Below are 27,710 nucleotides of genomic sequence, written 5' to 3' on the forward strand. Positions count from 1 at the left end.
GATAAGAGGGAAAAGAACAAGATTTATTTCTGTAGCAAGTGAATGAACGGGGCCAGATTCTGCGCAAAAGACGCGATCTCTTATCTATTTATATTATCGGAATCAAATTCGAATTGAGCGAATTCTAGCAGTATGAGAATAACAGCAGGTCCAATTCGCCGAAGGGAACCACAATAACCTTGATATTTCAACCGTTGTTAGTCGTATTTGATAGGAAAATTGTGATCTTTCGGGACATAAACCAGCAGAGCATATAATCCTGTGGCGTCACCTGTGGGCGGATTCACTAACCAGTATGATAAGAGAGGCACCGTGCTCTCTAATCAAAGCACCTTTTTAATACTGGCCATGGCAGTGCCTTAAATTGTACGTTCTCAGAAATGAACTCTACGTTCGCGTTTAAATCAGCAATTCTCTATCCTGAAACAATAAAAATTCGGCTGTGAAATACGTAAATTAATGTTGAAGTAAGTGGTTTGAGATGTGTCTTCGTTTATGTGTTTAGATAGTGTCTCGAATATGTGTAATGTACCGCCAAAGTTCTATCAACTCTGTCGTCTTTGTTTATCAGAAGATGCCGAGGCTCAGTCGTTATTCGATAACACTGCCTCAGAAAGAAATGTACCCAGAAAAATCATGACGTGTCTTTCAATAATGGTAAGTCGCTGAATTTCTTATAAGAAAACAACCCGAGGTAAATGATCCAAACTTCGGATTAACCTATCGGAATGTGTCATTTATTCTCGCGTTTATCTTTGTTCTTGGTTGTCAAATCTTCCAGACTACTTTGATAACAACGTACAGCTGCATCTCAAGTTATTTTAAGACTATTTCTGAGCATCACGTCTGTTACGAAAAAAAATGTTTTTTTTTGTACATCTGCGTGGGTCTATAGATGCATTGTGTTTGATTGCAGCAGTCCAGATACGTTCATAATACACTTCTTTTGGTTTCCACCTGAGTTTACCTGGACGATTGTGCTTTGCTAGAGAAAGTTTGGCAAGATGAGCGAGATAAGAGATGTGTAGACTCTGATAAGAGTTTCTTTGTGCTTTGAACCGTTGAAACCGACAGGTTTTTTCCATTCAAATAATTGTTTTGAATAAAATACACTACGCGATTTCAATGGGTTCAGTTTGCTACGCGGTAGACTAGTTTTTTCGACCTCTTAAGGCTACTTTTAATTGTCATTTCAACTTTTATGGAAGATTCTTCAAAGATTTCTTGGATTATTCTCCTCAGAATTCGAAGTATCATGATTTTTAATTGATATTCGGAGAACGACTTCATTTTTTTCCTTCTGATAAAAGAAACGCCTCGTAAATATTAGTTGAATGTCTTTCATGTAGATCTTCTGTTGAGTCATACCATTAAATTCCTCAAATTATTGCCTGGAAGGATGGGTTCCATGCACAGTTTCATTTCAAGATTGTTGTGGTTTGAATATAAATAAAATACTAAAAAAACTCTTTATGATCCATCATACTCCATCAATTGATTCAATAATAATTTTTTCAATGTTTATCGATAACAGTTTTTAGTGATATCAAGGTTTCATTGGGACTTGGTGATAAAATGATAGTTTGAATGATATAAACAATTCTCACTGCCATCCAATAATTATGTTGATATCGTTTATAATGAATAGTAAATACTTTGTTTACGGCATTAAAAATAGGTTTTTACGTTTAATATTCTTATGTATCATAACTTTTTTCAATCTATTCGACATTTCACGGCAGAATGCGTAGGTAATCATATTATTATTTATGAATTGAACATCTGCTCTTCACGTTGAAGTATTTCACAATGTTTGCTAACAGTTGGGATCTAAACTTTTGCTTCTTGGGTCCAGCAGCTGCCTTATCAGAGTTCTGCAGGATGTAACTATCGTTTAATTTTAGATTCTTCCTCTGCCTGTTCATGTGATCTTCGTTGGGCAACTCTATCTGGATCATATGTGTTCGGTACAAATTCTTCGGAAATACGTGATCTAAATCGCATATCTTTCATCATCTTGAATTTTCCGGCTATATCTGAAAATATACGGAACTTTGTTATCTTCTAATAATAGATGTCATGTGTAGGTATTCGTTATTTCACTTATTCTCGAATACCAATTAATGATTCATCCAAAAGTTTCTTTCCATTCCAACAATTTATTTCGAAATATGTATTTCCGAAAATTCTATTCGTATCCAATTCAAGGAGTTATTGAATTAATTTCTATGATTTTTACGTGATAAATAGGGTTCATTCATCATATAACCTTGAAGTATTCATGGAATTCTTGAAATTCAGGTATTTAGCATACTGAGATTTATCTGAATATTCATATATCGTTCTTTCTATCTATCGACAATTAGGTACTTTTATCTAAAAGTTGAACTAGCCTACTTCGGAAAAATTTGATTTCTCCTCAAATGCACAGTTCATAGAATCTGAATATCTAATAAAAATACATCCGGGAAATGTGATGAGTGGCTGATTAATCGAAACTTCGCACATAATATTTGAGAATATTGTGCTTGAAAAAGGTTTGATTTAAATAATTCATTCTTTTCAAAGTGCCTTTAGAAAATCCCATTTTGGTGACAGTTAGACCAAATTCTATGGATCTTCGAATAGTTTCGTAATCAAAGAGTTGAATCATATTTTTTTCCATGATCCTATCGATGACATTTGACTTGACCACAGATCGAATTTGTGTTAATCGATTTATTTGCGTAAGATCGTCAGAAACGGTGCTATTCCAAAAGTAAAAGGTTTGTTCCTTATAAGGTTTCACAAGATCCTCCTATAACAATTCGTAATCGTTCAAAAACGTAGGTGTCACCTTTACGTACCCACATTATCAAACAGGATAAGAGACGATTTCTAACCATCAACGATCAACGGAACATGTAAACATTTCAACATTCGCTATCAAAAGATGCAAATTAGCTGATCCTATGAATCCATGATGAATTCATGCGAACGTCTTGACTCCGCGTACTGTTAAAATACAATACAGCTCATAGCTCAAGTGAGTCATAGCGCTTCTAGTGATATTAGATATATCTAGAAGGCGAGCCTATCCTTAAGTGGAGATTACGTTATTGGGTTGGACACATCTCTGGTAATTGTTTAATTGGACGTTATTTTTGCTTATTATCCACCGTTTTTTCTTGTAATTTCTGGAATATTTAATGAACCTGCCTACGGTTGTGTGATGCTACAGCCCTATTTGGTTTTTCAATGGTGGCTTGATTGGGAGGCTGTCAGGCTATATTTGTGATTTCTTACTGGCCATTTAGCTTTAGGTTATAAAATGAGTAAATGTTGACTTTTCAAACCGACTTATTGTCGGTTTTTAGTTTTGTACACTAGAGTACCTCAGTTAAAGTCAAGGTCATAATGCTGTATGACTGATGGGTTTTAAGAGTCTACCTGAAGAATTTTTTCAGAATGTTTTTCTTAGAAATATTTAAGCTAAGCGCATGGTATTCGGTTGTTATATTTCTTTGATCTTTCCCGCGCGGAAACCCTATCTTTTAATCTTAAAAATATTTCTGGAAATTCATATAGACAATAGCATCATTTTTTCATGTAACACTCCATATTTACAACTCTCAAGTGACAGCTATCGATCTGTCATACACATACTAAATGTGTCATTATGACAGCTGAAATGGAGCAATATAAATATTGCACTCTTATTGAATTCAATGGAAAATATATATTCAACAAATGATATTTTATTTTCGCCTTCAGTGTAGCTATCAGTTTGAAATATAAAATATTCATTGGATTCTGTTTGGCGAAAAAGACTTCACAAATTCCAATTGGCAATTGAGGTGATTTTTGAGCACTCTCCACCGAACAGATCGCTCTATCGTTTCAGATAAACAAAGCGACGTTGGAGAAGGAATTGTTTAAATAACTGCATATAAACTATAATATTAAGGCGTTGCTGAAACTGTATATAAAATAACAATTTCAAGATTTATGGTAAATTTCATGTTATACGCCTTTCCAGAATCATAGAAAATTCAAGAAGAATATTGAAAAAGAAATACTCAATACTTCTGTGATTATATTTTCGATCGGGTTGTAATTTTGCGTGTATAGACAGTCTATATGTTTATTAATTGCTCTGAGGTAGTATTTATTAATTGCTCTGAAACAAGTCGAGATATTGAACCAAAAATTAAGTGGGATTCAGGAGGTACTCATTGCGAATTTATTGATATTTGATGTTCTTCATTTTTTTTTTACACCACTGGGATATAAAGCTAAAAATTATTTTTGAATTTAATTCGTCACGCTAGTGCTCTCCTCATTTTATAATAATAAAAATATGTTTATGGACAAATTCATTTGCATTCTTATCGCACTGAGAAATATAAAGTGAATAAATAATGTAATACACAAAAGACATGACTTGAAAACGTGATACAAACAATTAAGTAAATTCTACATGACAAAAGATTTGAAAAATGAATGATAAATTGACATTTTCGAATGCAATCAATGAAGAAAGGACAAATAACATAAATAGATAATATAAACACAAAAAGGAAGGTATGTAAATAGAACAAGATCAATTTGAAAGAATGAACAAACCAAATCACGCAATGAGATAAATAAAAATTACAAAATTTTATGTATTCGATTCAAAAACGTTAAAATAGACCAGATTATGCTCGAACGTTCCGCCTATTTCCCTGCTAGATAAAAATGTGATATTCCCACAGCTCTGGGAGTACTTCGCAGATATTAACCAATAAAAGGAGATCATGTAATGGTACCAGTGAAGTGCAATCAGTTAATGGAACATAATGAAATATAGAACTGATTATACTGCCGCGAATTAGCTAGAGAGGAAATTTTAAATGTTCCTATCTGAAACGAGAGAATTACATACATCAGATGTCGAACTTAGAAAGTATTTCCTGTAAATTGTATCTGTCATACCGAGCGCTTTGGCAATATCTGTATCTTTCTCCGTCTGTTCTGCATTTAATAAATATATCACGCCGAGTTACGTGAGCGTATCAACAAACGCAGCAAAGATCATCGTTTATTCATAAAGAAATACCTGCAAGAGCAGGTTTATTTATAATATCGTTTTTCGATATTTATAGGTAAACTTGGAATGGCTGTGAACAATGGTTTTAGTCATAGTAGCAGGTGTTTCTCCTATTTTAAAAATTTGAAAATCATTGAGCAATTCCTGATTTGTTTTTGGCACACAACGGTAGCTCGACACATTGACATTATCGTGTTTACAATTCCTGAAAAGTTTGAGATTTAGATGTCTAAAACCATGGTGAATGCAATGACATTCGACCAAATTGAAAATATTAGTTGTAGTTCGTGGCGGCGCCGCAATGTCATACTTGTCATTTCGATCTTTTGATTTTGATTGGATACATCAATTAAAACCCGATACTGACCAATCAAAAGCGATGTGTAACCGAGTATGATCGTGCAAAGTCGTGAAACAAAACACGAAACGTTTACTGGAATGAATTCAAATATTTGAAATAGAGAGAGTTTATTGGTATTTCAATTACAAGAATTGCTTCCATAGATCATAACTATAATGAAAGATATACATATATCGCTACATAATGGCACAAAACTCATAAATAATAAACAACAAGAATCTTAATTTGTTGATAGCGCTACCTACAGTTGACATAACGAAGCTTAACTAATATTCTCAAAATTGGCAAAACAAAAGCTAATCAGTCCATACACCTGGTTTTTAGACATCTTATTTGAGATACATATTTTTCTATAGTTGTCACATGAGACTTGCTAGACCAGCATTTATATATTTCTTGCACGTACTCTGCAATCCCTCAAATATCGACCTTATCACTTCTGTGAAATCATAAATGTATTCGAAATTATTGAAACTCCAGTTTCTAGCCTTTTATGGCCAATTTATGACACCAATTACACGGTGTGAACTCAAACAACTAACAGCCTTTACACCAGACAATTTGACAGTTCATAAATTAGTTTTCGAACTTTTAAATTGTTATCTTAGTTGTTTGGTCAAACAGTCACGTTTTGAGTCTATACATAAGGTCGTTGATTTTTTGATACTTTAAATTTTTCTGGAACGTTCAAGAATGCGAAGTGCTCTAATTTATATAATCTACCTGCTGAAATCCAAGGTTTGGCAACTTTTGCTCTCCTAGTGTCATCGGTTGTTTCCTTTCGTTTGGCGCGCTTGGTGTTTGTTTTCTGAATTTCTGATATATTTAGGTATTTATTTCAATATACTTTAAGTTAATATGAAACGTTGATTCACTATGGAACATAAGAAGTGCTTTCTATGAGGAGAAACTCGCGATTTAAATGAAATATCGTATCACTGATATGTTTTCATTTCCGCGCGCTTCATTTCAAATTTGATAGTTCATGTTGGGGACAAAATTTGATTACTGAAAATGACATATGCTCCCTCTATCTATGTTTATTACTTCGAGGAAATCCCAAAATATACAAAATGTACTATTCTCTAGAGAACAAACGATTTAATTTGATGTTAAATAAGGAATGGGTGATCATAGAAAATTTCCTAATAATATCGAATATTTAATATGTCAATTGATCGATGCGCCCCGTTTTGAATTCATAGAGTTTTCATCATCTGAAGATTTCTCTTCGCTTAGTTCTTCGATGATTATGATTACACTCTGTGATCGGCATGACAAAAACGTCACCTAGATGTCATTTAGATGAGAATCCAAATGACCAGCCATAACATTAATCTGAACTAATAAACAATCGAAAACGCACATAAAGATCTACTACGTTCACCGCTGTCTATCTCTCCATCGTGCTCAAGGAGAAAATGATCAGTTATAGTGGCATCATAACTAATAACAACTGCAGGTAACAATTTAATTGAGAATAAAGAGAACGAGATTGATTTGAAAGTGCATTCGATCAGCTCTTGTAACGCGATACTTGAATTAATATCGAAGAGGTAATTATGTAAATGCAGAAGAGAGAAGAATGTCTGTAACAGCCCGTTTTTATGTAACTTTCAACTTCCCATCATATGTTCGATTGTTTGACGTTTCGATGGAGTAAGTACTTCATGGGAAAACCAAATATCGATGTGAAAGATTGAAGGAATTTTCATTTCTAGAGATACGTAAACATTGATGTTGAAATATCGATCTGAAAAAGGCGTTTACAAAAACCTGAAATTAAGGGTTACCGTTCTAATTGTATTTTTTTTTTATTTCAGGTATCTGACAGAGATTCTCTACCTCATGTAATTTGTCTACAGTGTATAAAGCAAGTGGAGGTTCTATTTCAGTTTAGAGAAAATGCTCATAGGGCAGAGGATATGCTTAATAAATTTCTACTATACACTACACAGCTGACGGGGACCTCAGAGGTGAGCCTCAAATGATGCTGACTAACAACTTAACAACTAAAATCATTGATATATATTTTTTCTAACTTTGCCTAAAACAATTATTTCCATACTATGTTCTTACGAATTATAAACTCCACAGAAAGATTAATTATCTTCTATGATCAATAGTACCGTGCATCGAATAGTTCCATGATCATAGAAGAATATAGAAAACAAAAAGTCATCATTGTGACAATGACAAATACATATAGGTTAATTCGTAATTTTCCAAAGAAGAAAAGAAACTCTTTGAAAAATGAAGCATTTGTCTTAAAAAAATTCTATTCGGAAATATGTTTCAATAAAAATTTGTGTGATCTACGAGGTACTAATGAAAAAAAACAAATTTATATAGAGGTAACTTGTTATAATTATTCAATACGAAGTATACAACACGTTTGCTAATTGGCACATAAAAAATAGGACACTTCACACTGATTAAACAGTAAGAAAATAACGAGTAAAACTAAGAACAATATTGTTCCATCACAATATTCAAGGTGACCAAAAATTAATTATTTCGACGTGGTCCAAAATGAATCACATACTTTGCTGCCTACTCAAGGGGTTATACATAATGGTTGTACTCCTCGAGAACTGGTTCTGGCCCAGGAAGCCATACTTCCTCTGCTTCGCAAAACAGACCACAATCGCAACAAAGGTGGCTGTCAAGGCGACAAGACTCACCGTGATCAAAGACACTCTGATGACCGAGAACTTTCGTTTTAATTCGTTGCTGAAGGATATACTTGCTTCGTACTGGAAAGAAGAAAAAAAACAGAAATATAACAATCATTATACGGGGTCAACCCAAAAAAAAAAAAAATAAATGAAATTATAATAATCGTTGTACACAGGCTGACTCAAATTCGATGATCACTCTATCATTACGTCACAGTGTCTGTATTTATCGAATTTTAGGCTGTGAGTGGTCTCTTTTAATATGTAATGAAATTATGTTTTTTCGAAGTATTGTAACTGAAAAAATATCGTCATACGGTATTCTAAAGGGTGTTTTTTTTAGAGCTATAGAACTTTAAATTGCAATAAAACAACGATGGATTATTCGATTGACATGAATTTTATTTATCCGCAAGATAATCTTGTGGCATTACATTTTAAATATGATTTTTGGCATATGACCGCCACGGCTGGCTCGGATGTATTCCAATCTGGACGTCCAATTTTCGATGACTTTTTCCAACATTTGTGGCCGTATATCGGCAATAACACGGCGAATGTTGTCTTCCAAATGGTCAAGGGTTTGTCGCTTATCCGCATAGACCAATAACTTTACATAGCCCCACAGAAAGTAGTCTAGAGGTGTTAAATCACAAGATCTCGGAGGCCAATTCACAGGTCCAAAACGTTAAATTAGGCGGTCACCAAACGTGTCTTTCAATAAATCGATTGTGGCACGAGCTGTGTGACATGTTGCGCCGTCTTGTTGGAACCACAGCTCCTGCACATCATGGTTGTTCAATTCAATTCTATGCCGAACACCATTGACTGTAACGTTCTGGCCATCATCAAGCGCACCAAACAGTCAGTTTTTTTGGATGTAACGGTGCTTCGACATACTCTTGAGGATTAGCTTCACTCCAAATGCGGCAGTTTTGTTTGTTGACGTAGCCATTCAACCAGAAGTGCGCTTCATCGCTAATGGACGTAGTGCGCGATACGTATTCCGCACAGAACCATTATTTTCGAAATAAAATTGCACTATTTGCAAGCGTTGTTCAGGCGTGAGTCTATTCATGATGAATTGCCAAACCAAACTGAGAATAAATCACTTGATAGCTGTTGAATTGGACGCCATCTTGAACAGTAATGCCAACTTAAAGTTATATATCTCGAAAAAAAACACCCTATATCTCGAAAAACTGTCATCGATGTTTCTGTTGTAGTTCCACAGATTCCATTATAAGTCATCGAATTTAAACCACCCGGTACAAAATACGCCCGGAAAGCAGAGGTTAGAACCATAGAGCCTACTTATTTAGTCTACGGTTAGGTCTATTTTCGGTTGGCAACACTTACGCTACTTCTGCATACGCGATCGTCCAGAGAAAACACCTGAACACTGATTTCTTCTTCTTCGATGCAATAGGGCCCTGCCTTCAACCTGGTTATGCGTTTGTTGAGTCTTCTGGAGATGTTGTAAAGGTTGCAGCTGCACAGGAGTGGATTGTCGTTGAATTCGAACGTGTGCAGACTGGACCAGTCCAGCAGGACCGATGGAATGTCGATCAGATTGTTGTTGTTCAAATAGAGCTACAAAATAAACAACGTTACGAAGGTGGAATTATTGGAAGTGTAAGAACAACGGTTAAATGACCACAAAGCACAATAAATAGTGTCACTTTTAATGGAATCGTTTTCTCATGAATTATTTATTGATTATCTCTGAGCCTCTAATGGCATAATCAATGTGTCATTATGAAACTCGAAGACTTGCTGTTATGTTGTCTTTACAACTTTTCTGGATCAAAAGGCATAAAAATATTAGGTTGAGACGTTGTAGAAGATCAGATCAGATATTTGAAACGCTGAACTTTAAATAATCTTCCATTTGAGGAATTTGTTTCGTTTCCAGAAACTAAGATGTCTAAAATACTGGTGTATTCACTGATTAGATTTTGTTTAAGGTAATTCTGGCGACTCGGCTCGGCATGGTTCCCTTTTTCCTCTTCTCCCTTAAGGTGGCGCTGTACAAATAATCAACGGTATTATTTTAATTCATTTGTTCTGTCAAAATATGTTGATCTTGTTGATTTAACCTCAAAACATGAAATTGACAGAAAAACTGTGTGAGCGCCATCAGAAACGATGCGGAAATCAAGTGAAACGGAGCCAATACTTTAAAAAATTAGAATTTAGAGAAATTGCGAATTATGTTGCAAATCATTTCACTATATCCAAATTATATTACCTATATTGACAATTGACCTGTGTTGAAATTTGATAGAATCGGAAGTCAGTGTAGACAACCACAAAACGAAAAATATAACTGAGAAAAATGCTGTAATGAGTTCATTACAGCACTGTTTTTAGAACTGTAATGAACACATTACTATACTGAAATAGAGAAAATAATCTCAAGGTTTTTCAAGAGTAAGTAAGCACTTTAGTGTTTGCGACATCTTACCGGAAACACGGGCAATTGCAAAAACAAAATAATCTGACAGAAGACGTTAGGATAGGCAATTTTTCAAACATAAGGAGATTTTAGCAATAAATGTCGAACTGAAAAATATTGACGTCAGTTTGACAGATGATAATATTGGCTGTCGACCATAGAACGGGATGGAATTACATAAAATGGGCCAGAAAGGTTGTTCTGCAATCGAAATAAAGTAAAAATCGAAATATCGATATGATTTTTATTTTCAAAAGTTGCACGTTCAGAAATCAAAATAATTTTCATAAGATTTCAACTGAAAATAAACATTAGGTATGTGAATTTGTTCAAAAATAAGAGTCTAATTGTGGGATTTTACTGAAATCAAATTTGTTATAATTATTATCAAATAAAATAATAAAAAAGTGATTTACACTAATCTTTTAATGTTTGCGATAATTATTTCGCCAACACAACACTTCTACAATTATCACAAATATTAAAAAAAAAATATTTATCTTGAAATTTCAACAGATAATATTCTTGACGTCACGAATGATATAAATTGAGATTTTTTTTTAATATTCTTAGACGCGATTAAAATCAAACAAGACCCAGTTCTTACCCACCTCTCCGTTACACAAATTGTGAATGTTTGACGGAAGTACATTAAAGAACTAATTGCCAACATCACTTTTCTCGAGTGAGAACAAGTCTGAGCACTTAAACACATCAATCTAGTGGTCATCGTCGTCGAAACCAGTGACATTGACTTATAAGGTGAAATCTAGCCTCAGCCTAATGATACCCACAAAATTCGCAACTTATCACTCTTCATACAGGGTAGCCCACATAAAACAGTGGAATATTTCATTCAATATAACTTTTTAGGAATATGTTGAGACAGTTAATTTTTAACACCTTAAATTTAAAGTAGTAGTCGAGTGTCTTCTGTTTTTTTATGTTTTTCAATTCTAAAGGGTGTTACCAAAAGCTCTTAGGTTTTTCCTTGCAAAGTTATGTGCTACCAAAAACGAGTTTTTTTTTTTAATTTTATTCTTGTTTTACCAATGAAAAACTGTGACAGCCATCTTCTAGATATTTTCGATTCCATTTTCAGAAAATTCATTCATGCACAATGTTCTATTTCATTTTTTTCACCAGAAAACTATTACTTTTGGGGAAACACAACAAAAGTGTTAAAAAATGTTTTCTATGAATCGTCATTTTCAACTCATTTTTTTCAAATTGAAAACTTTTGATTCGTTAAAAAGTTGTGGTGAAAGATGTAAAAGGTATAAGAAAATATTCATACGTAGCTTTTTCATTGGTAAAACATTCAAACTGCAATTTCGAGAAAAATATGTAAAAAAATTTTTCTCTTTTTTGGGCCACCCTGTATACATTAACAGATGTTCTTCCACTTTCCCATTCGCATTAGTAATGACCACTCACCTCTCTCAACGAAAGATCTTTGCCTCTTCCGAAAGCATCCTTTTCGAACACCTCCAGATACTTATTGTCGGACATGAACAACTTCCTCAGCTTCTTCAGATTTGTAAACGTGTTAGCGTGAACGTCCACCACGTTGGTCAGGTTGTTCAGCGACAGCTCCACCAGGTTGTCCAGACCTGAAATTTTCGTCGAACGTTCTGTCTACAATTTGCTCTGATGAATGATGATCTCAGTTTCGTTTTTATAAATTATTCTAGCGGTGAGTCAACTTTATCTCAAGCCACGTGTGTTTTATTTATCGGTTTTTCAAACGTTCTGTTTTAGTTTTGAAGTTGAGCGATTGTGAAGGGGTTTCCAATAAAACGGGTTATGATGGCAATACTGCGTATTATTTTTTGACATTTCTTATGTCATTTGTGTTCATTATGTTATGTCATTCGATCATAGAAAGATACACTTTTCCATAATTAAATGACATAACCTACTGAACAAAAAAAACACAGTGTTGCCATTATAACAATTTTAAATTGTATAATTCCTATCAGAAAACTCTTTATTTGAATCAGAATTCAATTAAACTTACCGCCAAACGTTCCATCTGTCAATTCATAGATGGGGTTGGAGTCCAGAATGAGCACCTCCAAGGCCCCTAGGTTGGCCAAAGCGTCGGGAACCAAAGTAAACCTATTCTTGAACAGGTTTATCTCCAATAGGTTCCTCAATTCCTTAAACAACTCAGGTGGTATTTCTCTAAGACCGTTATTCCCTAAATTCAAATACTGAACAATGAGGTTATGTTTGGTTGTCTCGGGCGGTTGTCACTCACCTCTAGGTGTGGTACTGATGTCAAGGCAGCCTGCGTTGGTAGGTCTAGAACTTTGAAGCCGTTGCCTTCCAGGTTTAGGTGTTTCATTCTAGGCATATGCTCGAATAGGGATTTCTTGAGGGAGTGTATTCGATTGTAGGCCAAATTTAGGTGCGTGATCTCGATTGGTTCGTTTTCGTTTTTGTTGAAAGGGCCTTTGAATTTCTCCATTGACATTTCTTCGGCTGTTGAATGAAGTTTTATTTAAAATATGCACATGGATAATAAACATAGAAGGCTCTCAAACTAGTGACCAGGCAAGCCTACTACATAAATCTGGGAGCAAAACGCTGTTGAATCATCTGATCATCCTAGATTCGAGTACTTTCAGTTTTGACAGTTTTCAATATTTTAGGTTAAGTTAGGTTAGGATCGATTCTAACGGTTTCAGAAACTTACTAGTTATGAGATTGTAACTCAGGTCGACGTAGGTGACGTTTTTCATGTTCTCGAATAGTCCTGGTGCCAAATATTTGATACCGCAGTGAGACAGGGTGATCATAGCGGAGCAGTTGGTAGTAGGAAATTTTTCCAAGGTCGTTATATTGTTGTAGCTGAATGTCGCCCTTAAAGTTTTGTTCTGGTGGTCTGGCCAGTTGCTCAACGTGTGGTGCATATCCCTGTCTTTGCAGTTGAGGAAGTAGACGTTGTCGTAGGTTTTGCAATTGCATTTGTTGCATACGTTAACTGACGTTTCGAAGTTGGAGAAGTTTCCATCTGGATTTTCGTCAGATTTTATTTGGGAAATGATGAAAAAAAGTAATATTACCTGTAAGGAGGAGAAGATAATATGAACAAAATAGTTTAACATAAGAATTTCAACATCGTTCTTATAAGGTATAGTAGTTCAGATTGGAGCCTAATAAATTTGAATTTATGGGTGGTCCGATCAGAGGTTCCGTAAATTAGGACGTTCCAAATTAAGATTTTCTGGTGATTCGATCCAGATAAAAATTGGTATTAGGTTGAAGAATAACAATTTCCTTCTTCGTTCAAAGTTTCATGTTGATCCATAGAGTAATAAACATAGATTATTACTCTGAGTGTTGATCGCATAAACAGAACCATAGAAAAGGCAAGAATATCGAAAGAAATTTATAAACATAGAATCCGTAGAATTTCTACATTCAAAGTTGGGGTCATAGATATTAATTTAGATCCGCACGGTATAAAAAAGATTTCTGCCATCTTATTGCTGTTTATTATGAAATACCGAGAAAAAACGATAAGGTGAACATAATATAATCGATGACTAACACGTACTAATTAAATATTATCGGGAATTCACATTTTTTCCTCTAATTAAAAACTGATTATACAACTTACCACGCTGACCTTCCTGCACTTCTGACCCATTTTCACCTGGATATTAGTTTCTATAAAAAAAATTCACGAATCCTTTTACGTACTTCCTCCGTTGTTTCGCTGGGGCCTCATTTTGATCTCTCTGCTTCTACTCAATTGTTCAGATTAATGCTTTTCTGATAGTGTTATCTTGTTGTCTTAATGATTACGTTAATTTCACTCATTGCCAAGCTCTATTTTTCCCGATGATCGAGCTGTAAAAAAGGTGGAATGAAAAGGTGCGATGCTCTATGTTTGAGTCAACAACAAAACAAACAGTTACTACCCAGGTTGAATTGTTTTTTTTTATCTGAGCCGATTGGTGTTCGATTGGTTACTTAAGAAATGTTGATGTTGGGAAAGTACGTGTTAAAGTCTTGTGGATGAGATAGTGTAATCGTATAGTTTCGGTATTATTTGGTATCTCTTTTTTTTTGTTTGTTTGAAGAATTTATTGGTAATTAATGATAGACGATGGTGCATTGTTTGTTTTCTTATTTAAATATTTGTTGAGGAAGAGATTTCATTGTACTTGTTTGACTGGTGGTTATCGAGAAAATTATACGAATTTGCTTGCATACTTTTGATTGAGGATTTATTATAACACATCACTGAATAAGTTCCGGGCCTAAGCGATAAAAACGCATTTTCTCTTAAAATTTCGACGTCACCTCATAAATTTAACAGTTTTCTTGAAAAGATAATTGGAAAATGGCGTGAAATGAAAAATTCTCATAACTTCTTTATTACTGGTGCTCTAAACGCGAAACAAAAACATTCTACTGGCACTTTTTTCAGTAGAAGCCAATGGTGCAATCATTTGTTTTTTATTGCAATTAGTTCTTAAGTTATAATGGAAACTTGTATTTTAAGAAAATATATGTATAACAGGATATAAAAATTTCTTATCAAACTATAGAAATCATCAAAACTTTCAGTTTCACACTGCAAATCAACCAAGTACCTATCTATGATAATCTGTAAACTTCAGATAATCAAAATATTTGGTTCCACCAAGGTCTCCGGATTTAACACCGTTAATTTGGAAATGTTGAAAAAATCTAACGATGTTAAATCCTGGGACCTTGGTGGCCACCGAATATTTTAATTATCTGAAGTTATTATAGATAGGCAATTGGTTGATTTGCCGTGTGAATTGAAAACTTTCGATGATTTTTTTAGTTATGATTTATAAATCATGTTATATATTTTTGAAAAAAGAAAAATTAAACGATTTTATCTGTAACAGAAGTTTGTATGGTTTACATTTAAAAAAATACAAGTTAAAGTCAGCATACCACCTTTCAACGGTTGGAGCAGAGTCTGAATAACACTTAGCAAGCATTACTTTGCTTGAACAGTAGTTTTTCCATAGAAAAACAGTGTTTTATCAATACACGAAACTCGTTTACATCCATTTTCGAACAACAACAAATTTAGTATCACTTAACCCTCAATATCCATATCCAAGGTTTATTCTAGGTTTCAAAATTTTAACACGGATCTCTTGAAGCTTGATACTAACGAGAAAAAGTGGTATGGCACTTGTGGTGCCATCTATACGCGATAGGTCTGGCACTTATTGAGTGACTGTTATATTAGTACTCTGAAATACGATAAGAAGAAACTTAAAGGCTCTATCGATGGGTTTGGCACAACCTTCGGTTCTAAAAAGTCTTGTAACACCATTATTTACATTTGCAGTTACTTCCCTATTCTCCACATCACTATAAATTGTCCCGAAAGCTCAAATTTTTCCAGCAGTTTCACTGTTTCCGGTCGAAAAGGTGCTCCACGTCAACCCAAAAGTACTTTAGTTTTGCGAACTGTGACTGCAAAATTTTCACCGTTCTTGTAGTGAATTTCAACAATTTCAACGCGTTGTTGAAGCGTATATCTTTCATTTCAAGTAATGACGTAGTTTGTCAAATGTCAAAATTTGACAGTTTTAAAAGTGACAGATGCTTCTTAGTTGTCAAATGTCAAAAGTTGACAGTTGCAAAAGTGACAGCTGCCTAGATAGCGGGCTATTCGAAATGAGTCATGTCATTGGAAAACCCTTTGCAATAAGCTGTTTTGAAATAGGCATAGTATGACATTCGAAGATAATCAAGAAACCTGAATTTCTACTAATGATTTCACTATCTACTTACAACTTTAACCGTCCTAATTTCAAAAACACCTTCTCTGCAGTGTTGTAATCCCCCACTTTATAACTTCCCGATCACGTTTATCAATACTATAGGCAGGACTTTTCGGCTCGGACTGCTCGCTTACAAAGCGTTTAGAGGCTCAAATCTCTCGAACTTTCCTTCACAAACTGATCGGAATCTGAAACAAAAACCTTCCGCAAACGATCGATTTGTTTGTTTCTGCTTACGAAGGAGCCATTAAACCTGTTGACTTCTCATCGTCAGTTCTTGTTTGTAACGATACGACACGTACGTTTTGTGAATCAGTGTACCAGATGACTAATACCAACCATTGTTACACAGCCACCTGACTGATTTGTATTCCGGCGATTTGTTTTATTTTCGTTTTCGGAAAATACGTACGCAATGTGCTCTTTACGCATAGTTGTCGCGTTTCTCATACACGAGAGCCGGTTTGAAGATCTTCCCACGGTCTTGTTGTGCTCGGTACATATATGGGGTATAATGAGACGTGTATATGTACTTCGATAATTGAATGTTTGATGGAGGTATAGTTTGGTGATGATTCGTCGTTTTCTTCGAGTGTTTTGACGGAAATATGCCTTGTTTCGTTTGGATTCTTATATACGTTTATTATAACGAAGGTTTGATGTTTGGTAGCGCGAGGTGCCATCTGTCGGGCATGCACAAAACATTTTACAGGAGTTGCCTTTTATGAAGGGCTTTCTAAATGAATACAAATATTCTTTACTTGAGAATAATATTGTGGAATAGAAATGTATTCGACTTCAACATGAACTATCAAATTTGACATGAAGCGCGCGAAAATGAAAACATATCAATGATACGATCTTTCACTAAATTCGCGAGTTTCTCCACAAAAAAGGTACTTCTTATGTCCCATAGTGAATCAACGTTTCATTTTAACTCAAAATATATGGAAATAAATACCTAAATATATCAGGAATTCAGAAAACAAACGTCAAGCGCGCCAAACGACGTGAAATAACCGATGACACTAGGAGAGCAAAAGTTGCCAAACCTTGGTTTTCAGCAGGTAGATAAGAAAAAAATAAATATTCTGCTTATTATAAATTCGACAATTAGGAAAAATATCGGATTCCAAATTTGCATATTTAATAGGGAATCATTCAAATAAATATATTTTATTCAATATAATATACATTCATAACGATATAGTAAAATTGTGGATTTGAAAATGTATCACAATCTGACAAAGTAATCTAACCATGTTGGGGACATGTAAAAATTGCTTTTACTTCCTCTTTCTATGTTTATTACTCTACAACAGGTAACAATCAATAATATCCAATAAGAGCTTTCATTTAGATATTGAAAAAAACTAGTATATTTTAAGATGAATCAATAGATGTTTATTTCATTGTAATGAGAAAGATATGCCTTCAACGATGGAAAACGATATCAGCCAAATAGCCGCAACAGCACGGTTACAGCACCATATCTTTTTCAAAAGTCTAAGGGGTTTAAATCACAAGATCTCGGAGGCCAATTGTGATTGCCACTTCGAGAAATGACACGGCCATGGGTCTTTTCTCGCAAAATTGCTATTGTTTCGTTATGTGGCACGTAGCGCCGTCTTGTTGAAAATGAACGTAATCCACATCAATATCGGCCATAAAAATAATTAATCATAACTCGGTAGCTCAATCCATTCATCCCAACAGTTACACTATCCTCATTTTCTAATAAGTAGGGCTTTTCTTCAACTGTACGGGCTACAGCAACATTATTTTCGGTTGTTCTTGGGCGGCGCACACGGTTTCGATTATTCACAACACTAACTTGAGCCAACAGCTTTTTCCCTCCAATTTTACTATTACCAGCCGAGAAAAACATTGAATTGATACTGAATTTTTTTTCCAGGAAAAAGTGAAAGAGTCAAACAACATCTTGGAAGCAATGGTGCAGACGTTTAGAGCAGCTCAAAGCGGTTCAGAAACCAACAGTATTAGGGAAGATCAAACGATAGATCACAGCGAATCTAGCGCGTCATCGGAGGTTGGATCTAATAGAGAGAAGGAAACCATGTCGAGCAATCCCCAAGAATCGTGCCAGCAGATCAAAGCCGAAAACTACACCAGATTCTGTAATATAGGATCAAGGGAGGTACTGGATTACAGGAACAGCACCGTCAGGAATCAGGAACAAGAAGATCAACCAGCCGATTTATCCAAAAAAGCGGAAAATGTTACATGTATGCCTGAAATAGACTACATTAAGGATGACGACAACGTTTCGGAATGTAGTAATAGCTCAGATCCTGAGAGACTGGAGGTGGACATGTCCCAGGTATATATGACTGAATAGTCATCCATAATTATTCCTAAATTTGTCTCGGTATTCACAAATTAGCTATTTAACAAACGTTGTTCGAACGTGTATCATTCTATGATCAAATGGCATAACCTACTGAACACAAATGATATAAGAAATGTCAAAAATAATGCCACAGTGTTGCCATTTTAAATTGTTTCATTCCTATTGGAAAATAATATCGCCCATTACCTAACCTGACTTAACCTAAATAGCAACCATGGCATTTACAGGCGCCGGAAGACAATTCCAACTCAACAACACACAGCGCACCTTCTCCCCAACCCTGTGACCAACAGAAACAACTGGAAGACAGGAACCTCTGGTTGACACTGTCTCAAAACGGATACAACCCTTCTATACCTCTAACAGGCGAAGCAAGTCAGCTCTTGAAGAAACTTATCACTTGTAGGAAATTGGGGATGAGCATCACTCCGAGTCCTTCCCTAAGCCCTAATCAATATGTCAGTACAACAATAGACGGAAGGGGTAACATGACTGTCATGAAGGATGGCACAACATTGGATTACAGCATGAACAAAACCTCAGGCAGAAGGAAACAAAGTTACCCTACCAAAGCCAACGTGGAAGAGAGCAAGTTTGTACCGAGCCCACAGAGGGAGGATAACGAAGAGTATGTGAATTTTCCTGGTGGCAATCCTTGGGTCGGGTTATCCATTGTCAAAGGAGGAAAGGTTGGTAGCTTTGTAAATTTTCTGTGAGGGAATTATTCAGCTTCATTCATTTATTTGAAATGTCTTTAGGGGCGCTCTTGATGAACACCGTATTGTTCGTGTGACATTGGTTCGTAAGTTTATGAATTCATGAAATTAAAATAGTTATTTAAAAGCGAATAGTTACGCTCAATATGTAGTTATTTTTTAGAATGATTTGAAGTGTTTTATGACGATAGATGTATTTAATTATAATTGATCATTCGATCCGAAAAATCATGCATTCAAAGTACATCATTTTGGGTCTTATAGCACTATTATTCCTCGAAGAATTCCATCATACGCAATCTAAGTTGCTTTTCAAATTTGAGGTTAAAAAACAGATGTGATCATAGCCTAAGGCAATTCTGATGTGTTGAAAGCTAGTAAAATTGTAGATAACAAATTTAAGAATCAAGTAGAAACATTTATTTCTAAAACTATTATTCATGTAGTTTTTAAATTCGAGAATACTTAGATATTCAAGTGTGTAGATAAATACTGTTTTCTGAAAATTACAAAGCTCATCCGATAGGGTGACTTGAATGAATTGTTGATAATTTATTTTTACAGGCTGGTGCCAATAACATGACTAGAAGAGTGGATCTTGCCTGTACGAATTGTGGTACCCAAACAACGACAATATGGCGGCGTAACCTCAAAGGTGAAATGGTCTGCAACGCCTGTGGGTTGTATTATAAACTTCACGGAGTTGATAGGCCACATACTATGAGGAGAGACACAATACATACGAGACGTAGAAGGCCTAAGGCTAACGAAGATCACGAGAAGGAAAAACAGAAAGGTAATTATATATGCGCCAACATTGAAGAGAGAAAGATTGACACTCTGTCACGTAACCATAAAGAAGAGAACACAGAAGTTTGAATTTCAGCCAATGATAGAATAGTATTGATTAGTTCAATATGTAGAACCAATCAAAATGTTGTGCCTCTTATCAGCTGATGCAAGCATCATGCGTCTCACTTTTATATTATATTCTCTCTCTACTTATTATTATGAGATCATAATGATGATCTACTTTTTCAGCAATAAACATTAAAAAGAATATCAACAATATGGAATCGAAGGATACTGAAGATATGCTATCTGCACTGAGGAAACAATTGCAACCACATCTTATGATGGCACTTCAAGGCCATAAAACAGCGAATTTTCCTCTGATTCAGGTAACTAAATAAAAGACAAAGTTTTTTCCAAAATCTTGTTTTTTTATTGGGGCTCTGGTGACTCAATGAATTTCTAGGGTCCACATTTCCAAAATTTCTTGCCTAAAGGTGAATCCCCAGGTGGTTCTACTGCTGAAATGGACACAGACGAAGAGACCATGGCTGATGATTTACCATTAAATTTGGTATCGACACAGATGACGGAAACAGAAACCCATTAAGCATACTGTACATTATAAACCCCATATTGTCCACGTGATATAAAATACTTAAATCCCAGTTGGTATTTAAAAAAAAGTATTATATACCAAGATAAGTTTATCTTGCTGTGAAGTTCAATTTTTTTCCTTCTAACTTAAAATCAAACTACATATTTATTTATAGCCTTACGGACCCCCCCTCCCCTCAATAATTGGTGAAAAAATTGAATTTCATGAATTTGCGAGATTTCAGTGAGTGAATACTCTAGTGCAGCTCGCAGTGACTCTTTGCCAGTTTGTTAAGTTTTCAGGTTGTTGTTAGTATTGATGAGATTAATTAAACCGGTTAATACAAACGTAACACTCCCAAAAACCGGTGAATAATAGTATTATATCATTTGAACAGGAACCCCAAAGTATTTCTTGGATTAGTACTTACGTTTTTCAGATGGTATGAAGTATTTCAGATATGCCTGTGGTTTATTCGAATTTGATAACGCAAGAATGTTTTCCATCTTGGCGTTTTCAAATTTGCGTAGATATGTGCATTTATAGGCCAGAATTTTCAGTTTTTAGTATTTTTCAACATAAGCGATGACAATTTAAAAATGGATGAAGAACTTATTTTTTATATTGAAAAAAAAAGCTTTACTTATATATTTGTAACAGATGTGATATTTTCCATGCATTATTTTTACCGATACAGAATAATAAGAAATGTAACCAAAAGTTTTGTTAGAAAGCCAGTAGTACCTTAACATTTTTCTAAATGTGAATTGTTTTGCTAATACTCAGTATAATTAAGGTTTACTCTAATTGAAATCTTTATTTCACATATGGTTGAAGTTTGTATTTTTTATTATAATCAAATTCCAATTCTTTGGAACTGTGTGAAATTATTGTTTACGTAATCATAATACTCTACACTTATTTATTCGGATAATTTTCGCTCTCTTATATATTTTTTTTTTTTTCATCGAAACCAGTGTGATTTAATCTGTACATTATCTTTTATTTTGATTTTCTCCTGAACAGTAATTTATACATGTATTTTTACATCTTCCATATATAGAAGGCATTTTTTAAGTTTTTTTTTATGGTGCAGCTTGACGAAATTTTTATTATTTCAGCGGCAATAAATCTTCAGAATTTGAAATTTTGAAGTTTATTTTAAGTATTAATGTCTCGAGTGATATTTCTTTTAACAACTCTATTTAACTTTTAACTTATTAGATCAAAATCAGTATTGTAATTATTTTTTTTAACTCTATTAGTTGAGACGACTTGTTTTGGCAGCTTTTTTGTTTGCTACATTTTTATTGTGTGTTACCGTTGCTCTTTGAAAGTTGGTTGTACTTTTTGAAATTGTTGCTTATTTCTTAGAAAGATTATACTACATTTTTTCCCAATTTGAAGCGTTTTCACCACTTATTATCGACAAATTTCGGAGCGGTTGTGATATATAGATGGTATTTTTAATATTACCAGTGTGTTTACCCTATACTCATTTCAAAACTGTAGAAATTGTTTGAAAAATTTTGTTAATAGTTGGACTAACCATTTGAAATCAAATAACTAATTTAGAAGTTATGATATTTTTTTACAAATAAAAATAGCTGCTAAATGGTTGTTTTTTCCACCAATCCCTATTTAAAACAGATTTTTTTTTTATAATATATTGATAGAAGCTGTATAAATATCTATATCATAAAATTCGAATCAAAAAATAAAATCTTTCAATATACAGGTACATAATATAATTTATCCTTAAATCTCTTTAGAAATCAACAATTCTTCTACACCTATTCTGCCTTGGTGGTGCCACACTCTGTATCTCGCAAGATCTTTTCTTGTGACCATACCTATCACCTAAAAAAATCAAATATAAAATGCGCAAAGAAAAATTACTGACTTACTTCATTAGTATCATTGACGATGGGCAAATGTCTTAATCCAAGTGCCCTAAATAACCTGAACATTCTTGGTAAAGATGCAGACTGAAAAAAAACGCTGTAAAAATTTCATTGAGAAATTTTTTCATTACTTACATGAAGCACTGTGTAAGGAGATGGATTCATAAAAGGTCTAAGATCGACACTAAAGGTTTTCTCTTGTTCGCTTAGTAAAATATCCTAAAAGTAAAAGCCGTCAATAGTCAAATATTAAAAAATGAGACTTTCATCAACTCGAAAGAATTTCCTTTAGGAAAAGAAAAAGTATATGAATATTAAATTTAACTATAGATTTCTCTTGTCAAATGCCACATTTACCATTTTTCCAGATTCGGCTGGTGTTTTTTTTATGGTGAAGAAAATAGATATTTATTTGGGGTATGGTCCGTATATCGCCGAGAATTTCAGAGCGGTTACTAGTGATTTTCAATGTGTCAGGTAACCTGCTTCGTATTTACATTGACACTTGTCAATGGTCAACTAAATTTTCCATTAACAGAATTTTGGAGGTTATAAATGGTTGATCTCTTGCAATTTGTAAATAACTAATAGTTCTTAATGGTTCTGAAGGGTATTTGTTTCATAATTAAAATAATAAAGTTTTTGAGTTGTTGATTAATTGTTTGCAGCTATCGCGATACCTCTGCGTCCAGTGTGGAAGATATAAATGTACAGAGTGTTCAATACAACCCGACACTTAGAGACCAAGAACCTAGAGGTTGGTTCTAAAATATGACACATTAAGCTTTATCTACTAATACATGTTGAAATGCATTTCATGTTCATACTAAAATTGATTCATGATACAATACAATTTATCAATCAACGGGTTTTCTAGCCATAGCCTAATTAGCATCGCATCTACAACTGCGGTTAGCATCTTCAGAGACGTGGATTGTAACTTGATACTAGTTGTTCTTGTCCAGATATGGTATTTATACTTTCAGGTTAGGTGGCTTGACACAATGGTCAACTAAATTTTTCATTGACAGAATTTTGGAGGTTATACATGGTTGATCTCTTTTAATTTGTAAATAACTAATAGTACTCAATGGCTCTGCAGGGTATTTGTTTTTGAGTGTCAGATGTCATGGAAAATATTCATAAACAATAATCTGAAAATTAAAATGACAACTGCGAACCGGAGTGGGCGTGGTTACCGAACCTAACCAGAATAAAAGTATGGTTACTCTGGTGACAGATAACTCACCGAAGTTTGAGAAAATAGTCACCGGTTTTTGAGGAAATTGGAATATATGGACCACCAACTCACTAACCATAATAACCAAGGTGATATACGCCATACCCTTGATGAAAGAAATTTATTTCACTTACGTTTACAGTTGGATATCTAGGATAATGATCCCTGAACAGATCCAAATTGACGTCATCCCAACATTCCGCAGTTTCATTAAAAATCTTCTTCAATAAAATGATTATAAGCTGGTCCCTTAAAATAAGGCCTCTGATTCTTCCAGAAGTTCTAATTTCCCTCTAAAAATTACGTTACCACAAATTACGGTCTACTAAACTTTACTTATTATACTACCTGATCAGATGCCGGTGTATCAACTACAGGAAAACCATTGTAAGAAGTCAAACGTAAAAGTTCTACAATATGCCCCACATTCTCGACACATTTCAGAGTAATGGCCGGATGAGACATAACCTCACTTGCATAGATGTTATGGACTAACGGTGGTGGCTCCCAAGGTAACAAAGGCACTCCACTCAATTGAATATAGGTGTCGTAAATACCCTAGGTAACGACGAATTGTTAATATATTCAAAATTTTATTGCAGGAAGGTACTCACTTCATTGAAGAAGTCACCAGTCCATTTCGCTGCAATCAGAGTAATGATAAGCGGTAGAGCGAACGATATATCACCAGTAGTTTCCATTATTATCACAGTTAAGCTGATTGTCATTCTTACAACACCTCCTAATTGGGCAGCTGCCCCAATCAGGGCATACTTTCCAGGTTGAGCAATAGCCTGAAAAAAATCAAAGTCTCTTCTTCAAATTATTTTTTTTTTCTTTCAACTCACAATAATATTGAATTAAGCAAACTGGTTTCATTTGTCAAAATTTTTCATAGGTAAGCTGTCACTTTTCAAGGTTAATTATTAGAAGGACTTGGCAACACTGCCTCTTTTAAAGAATGACAGTAAACCTATCAATAACTCGAAAATCGGAGAATTTCAATTGAATGTTTGATGTTAATTTTGAAGGTAAAATTTTACGATAACTTAAAACAATATTTTCACTAACACTATTTGGAAAAAGGTAGATCAAGCCAACTGATACCAAGCGACCCCAGGCGGCTCCAGTGAGAAGAGTTGGAATGAAAAGACCAATAGATGTGGAGAGTCCGTAAGTCCAACATGCTAGGAAATAGTATACAATCACAAAATACGCTAAAGATAGAGCATTGTGAGTATTTGGCGGATCGTGAAGTAAAGATCTAACCGATGCTTCTGGGGTTTGAAACCATATACTGGCAAGAACGTTATATTGACCATCGTCACAGTAGAGCTAAAAAAAAAGTTACAATTGAATTATACCACCTATGTTAATCGTCAAGTCTGCAAATTATGTCGAATGATTTTTTTCACCTGTGTTGGATATTTCGTAGGATCTTGTCCTAATGGTTTACAGTCATTTATGAAAAACATCATCAGGAAACCTATAGCAGCGCTGACTGCTGCCACCAAACAAGCTTCAATCACTTTGGCATATCTCTTCTTTATATACCTAAAAAAATACAATACAAAATTTCGGAAAACTCAAATTTTACACATTACCTCATACGAAACACAGCCAACTTAAAGTTAATATGGTTCCAGCAAGCCCCCAGAAACCCACCAAATATACCCATCAGTACGAAAATTGGCAATTCATACAGTTGATACTTAAACGTTTCAAACTTTCCCAAGTTGAGTAAACCAGGGTAGTTGAGATTTCCGGGAACCCCGTGATATAATGAAAGGACAACATTAAGGGTGAAGGTACTAACGACAGAGGCAAAAAATGTTCTCCACGTCAGACCTTGATTCCAGAAACTTGTACCCTCTTCCAGGCTAAAAAGCACACCCCCTGAAATTTAAATATATTGTCTTAAGACTCATCCTAAATACACTAAACAATAATATACTGCACACCTATGGAACTTCGAGCATGGGCCGAGACGCCACTGGCGTTCATAGATCTACTTGTCGTTTAGATGCACAGAAATAAACTGTTACGTGGTGAAATTTTTTTATTTAAATAGTTCTTTTTTTGTCGTTTTTGTTTTTAATGTATTGTATAAACCTGCAAAGGAGTTTTATCTGCTAGGGTCATCACAGCTCTCATGAGAAAACTATTATTAGAATCTTATAAGAACTTCAGAAAGAGAATATTTTATTTATAATTCTAAATAACGAAATTAAATTCCTAATATCATTTGTATTTAATGGTTGGAAACCATGTAAAAATTGATGGTAAGTATATTATTGTTATTGTTATACTCAAAATTCAATGCAGAAGGACTCAAGCAAGTTTTTGAACCAATTGAGAATCGACTAAGGATGGTCAAATGTAAGAATTGAGCTCTTACCAACAGGTGCACCGAAGGCTGCTGAGACACCAGCTGCAGCACCTCCAGATACGAAATCTCTTTTTTCGTGATCATCTCTGAAGTACTTGAATATATTCAAATCTTTCCTGAACGTACTACTTTTACCCTGTGAAATACCGGCAGCTACAACTGCGCCAGAATGAATCATTGGTCCTTCCTAAAAGATTAATTATGTTAGGAAGATACATCTTCAATATTCTTTCGAATATTGAAGCAGTTCAATTATTTTACCTTTCCACCAGCTAGTCCTCCTACTACAGAAAGAATAACTCCTATACTTTTTACAAACAATGTCTTTATCCTAACAACTCTAGGTATTTTTACACCATTCAAGTAACATTTTACTTGAGGAATGCCACTTCCACCAGCAATTGGCTCCACATAAGAAACTAAGGTGGATCCAATGAACACTGGAAGGACATTAAAAGCCACCCATAATAAGAAAGGAATGTACAGTTTTCCCTCTGTAACATATCGATCAACATCTAATTTATTTTAAGGAAATTTTAATGCTGAAGTCGAACTGATGTTTAAAATTCAAAAAGGATACATTCGCTTAGTGCTGCATATTTTCTAGTAGACAACTCCTCTATGGAAATATCAATTATACATGCTATCAGAGCAGTAATTATTCCTATTAATAAAAATACAAACCATCTGGATATACTTTTTTGAGCCACAAACGTAAATCCTTTTTTGCGTTCCTCATCTAAAAATAGGTAATTTTCGCATGTATCATAGTCCAAACTCTGCAAAATTAATATCATACAACAGTTTTGAGAAAGTAAACAAGGACATACCTCATATTTTGCTGATAAAATGTTAAGACACCCTGTTTCAATTTTTTCTTTGGTGACCTGCACTCTTCTTCTAACAGAAGATGTTATCAATTGTTCTGAAGGACAATTTGAGTTATCATCCACATTTTCAATAGAATTAACAGAAGGCAAGTTCTAAAAACAACGCATTTAGTATCAATTTCCTGATTAGATGGCAATGCCTTACCGTAAATCTTTGAGGATTTGTGTTTCTTTGTTGTTGATTTGATCCAGTGAAATTTACATCTAATTCATCCATTTCACTGAAAACTAAGCATATTTTTTATTGACTAGATTTCGTAATTCGAGCAAATTTAAGATGTGATAAAGAGGACAGGAAGTATCTGGGTTATTAAATATCTCGGTTAACCAATATATCTTGTTATCGTGAATTTTTAACATAGGGAAGTGATATTATTGTAATCAAATATCCAATAAATGGGGATTTTCCAGCCTTTATTTGAAAAATCTGAGTCATGTAGAGCATAGAGTCGA

At 34.4% G+C, this 27,710-nt stretch overlaps 3 protein-coding genes and 1 long non-coding RNA gene across 6 annotated transcripts; 1 reads left to right on the forward strand and 3 right to left on the reverse strand.

Annotated features, from left to right (window-relative positions):
• The first annotated feature begins 109 nt into the window (after positions 1 to 109).
• Positions 110 to 22,449, forward strand: LOC123682156 (GATA-type transcription factor sreA). 3 transcript variants are annotated; one of them, XM_045620600.1, is made up of 7 exons: positions 110 to 657; positions 7,256 to 7,408; positions 18,273 to 18,698; positions 18,956 to 19,417; positions 20,009 to 20,240; positions 20,486 to 20,625; positions 20,703 to 22,449. In XM_045620600.1, the coding sequence occupies exons 1-7, from the start codon at positions 496 to 498 to the stop codon at positions 20,844 to 20,846; spliced, it is 1,719 nt and encodes a 572-aa protein (XP_045476556.1). In that variant the 5' UTR covers positions 110 to 495; the 3' UTR covers positions 20,847 to 22,449. The 3 variants fall into 3 exon arrangements, with proteins under 3 accessions (XP_045476556.1, XP_045476557.1, XP_045476558.1); XM_045620601.1 differs by lacking the exon at positions 110 to 657 and adding an exon at positions 6,737 to 6,894; XM_045620602.1 differs by lacking the exon at positions 110 to 657 and adding an exon at positions 6,946 to 7,091.
• Positions 1,660 to 3,786, reverse strand: LOC123682161. The gene is made up of 2 exons (XR_006747789.1): positions 2,847 to 3,786; positions 1,660 to 2,036 (listed from the first exon to the last, which is right to left on the reverse strand). It is a non-coding gene; the product is annotated as an uncharacterized LOC123682161 (long non-coding RNA).
• Positions 7,780 to 16,587, reverse strand: LOC123682158 (leucine-rich repeat-containing protein 15-like). Its single transcript, XM_045620605.1, has 8 exons — positions 16,368 to 16,587; positions 14,197 to 14,429; positions 13,270 to 13,639; positions 12,832 to 13,055; positions 12,589 to 12,784; positions 12,006 to 12,181; positions 9,470 to 9,703; positions 7,780 to 8,188 (listed from the first exon to the last, which is right to left on the reverse strand). The coding sequence occupies exons 2-8, from the start codon at positions 14,224 to 14,226 to the stop codon at positions 7,970 to 7,972; spliced, it is 1,449 nt and encodes a 482-aa protein (XP_045476561.1). The 5' UTR covers positions 14,227 to 14,429; positions 16,368 to 16,587; the 3' UTR covers positions 7,780 to 7,969.
• LOC123682155 (H(+)/Cl(-) exchange transporter 7) lies at positions 22,139 to 27,690 on the reverse strand. The gene is made up of 14 exons (XM_045620599.1): positions 27,403 to 27,690; positions 27,198 to 27,350; positions 26,948 to 27,146; positions 26,629 to 26,882; positions 26,377 to 26,554; positions 25,583 to 25,874; positions 25,394 to 25,532; positions 25,050 to 25,313; positions 24,593 to 24,772; positions 24,327 to 24,536; positions 24,113 to 24,271; positions 22,874 to 22,957; positions 22,742 to 22,822; positions 22,139 to 22,694 (listed from the first exon to the last, which is right to left on the reverse strand). Exons 1-14 carry the CDS (start codon positions 27,472 to 27,474, stop codon positions 22,593 to 22,595), a joined length of 2,367 nt encoding a protein of 788 aa, XP_045476555.1. The 5' UTR covers positions 27,475 to 27,690; the 3' UTR covers positions 22,139 to 22,592.
• Between the last annotated feature and the right edge of the window lie 20 nt (positions 27,691 to 27,710).

This window comes from Harmonia axyridis, chromosome 6 (assembly GCF_914767665.1).
Source record: "Harmonia axyridis chromosome 6, icHarAxyr1.1, whole genome shotgun sequence".
NCBI lineage: Eukaryota > Metazoa > Arthropoda > Insecta > Coleoptera > Coccinellidae > Harmonia > Harmonia axyridis.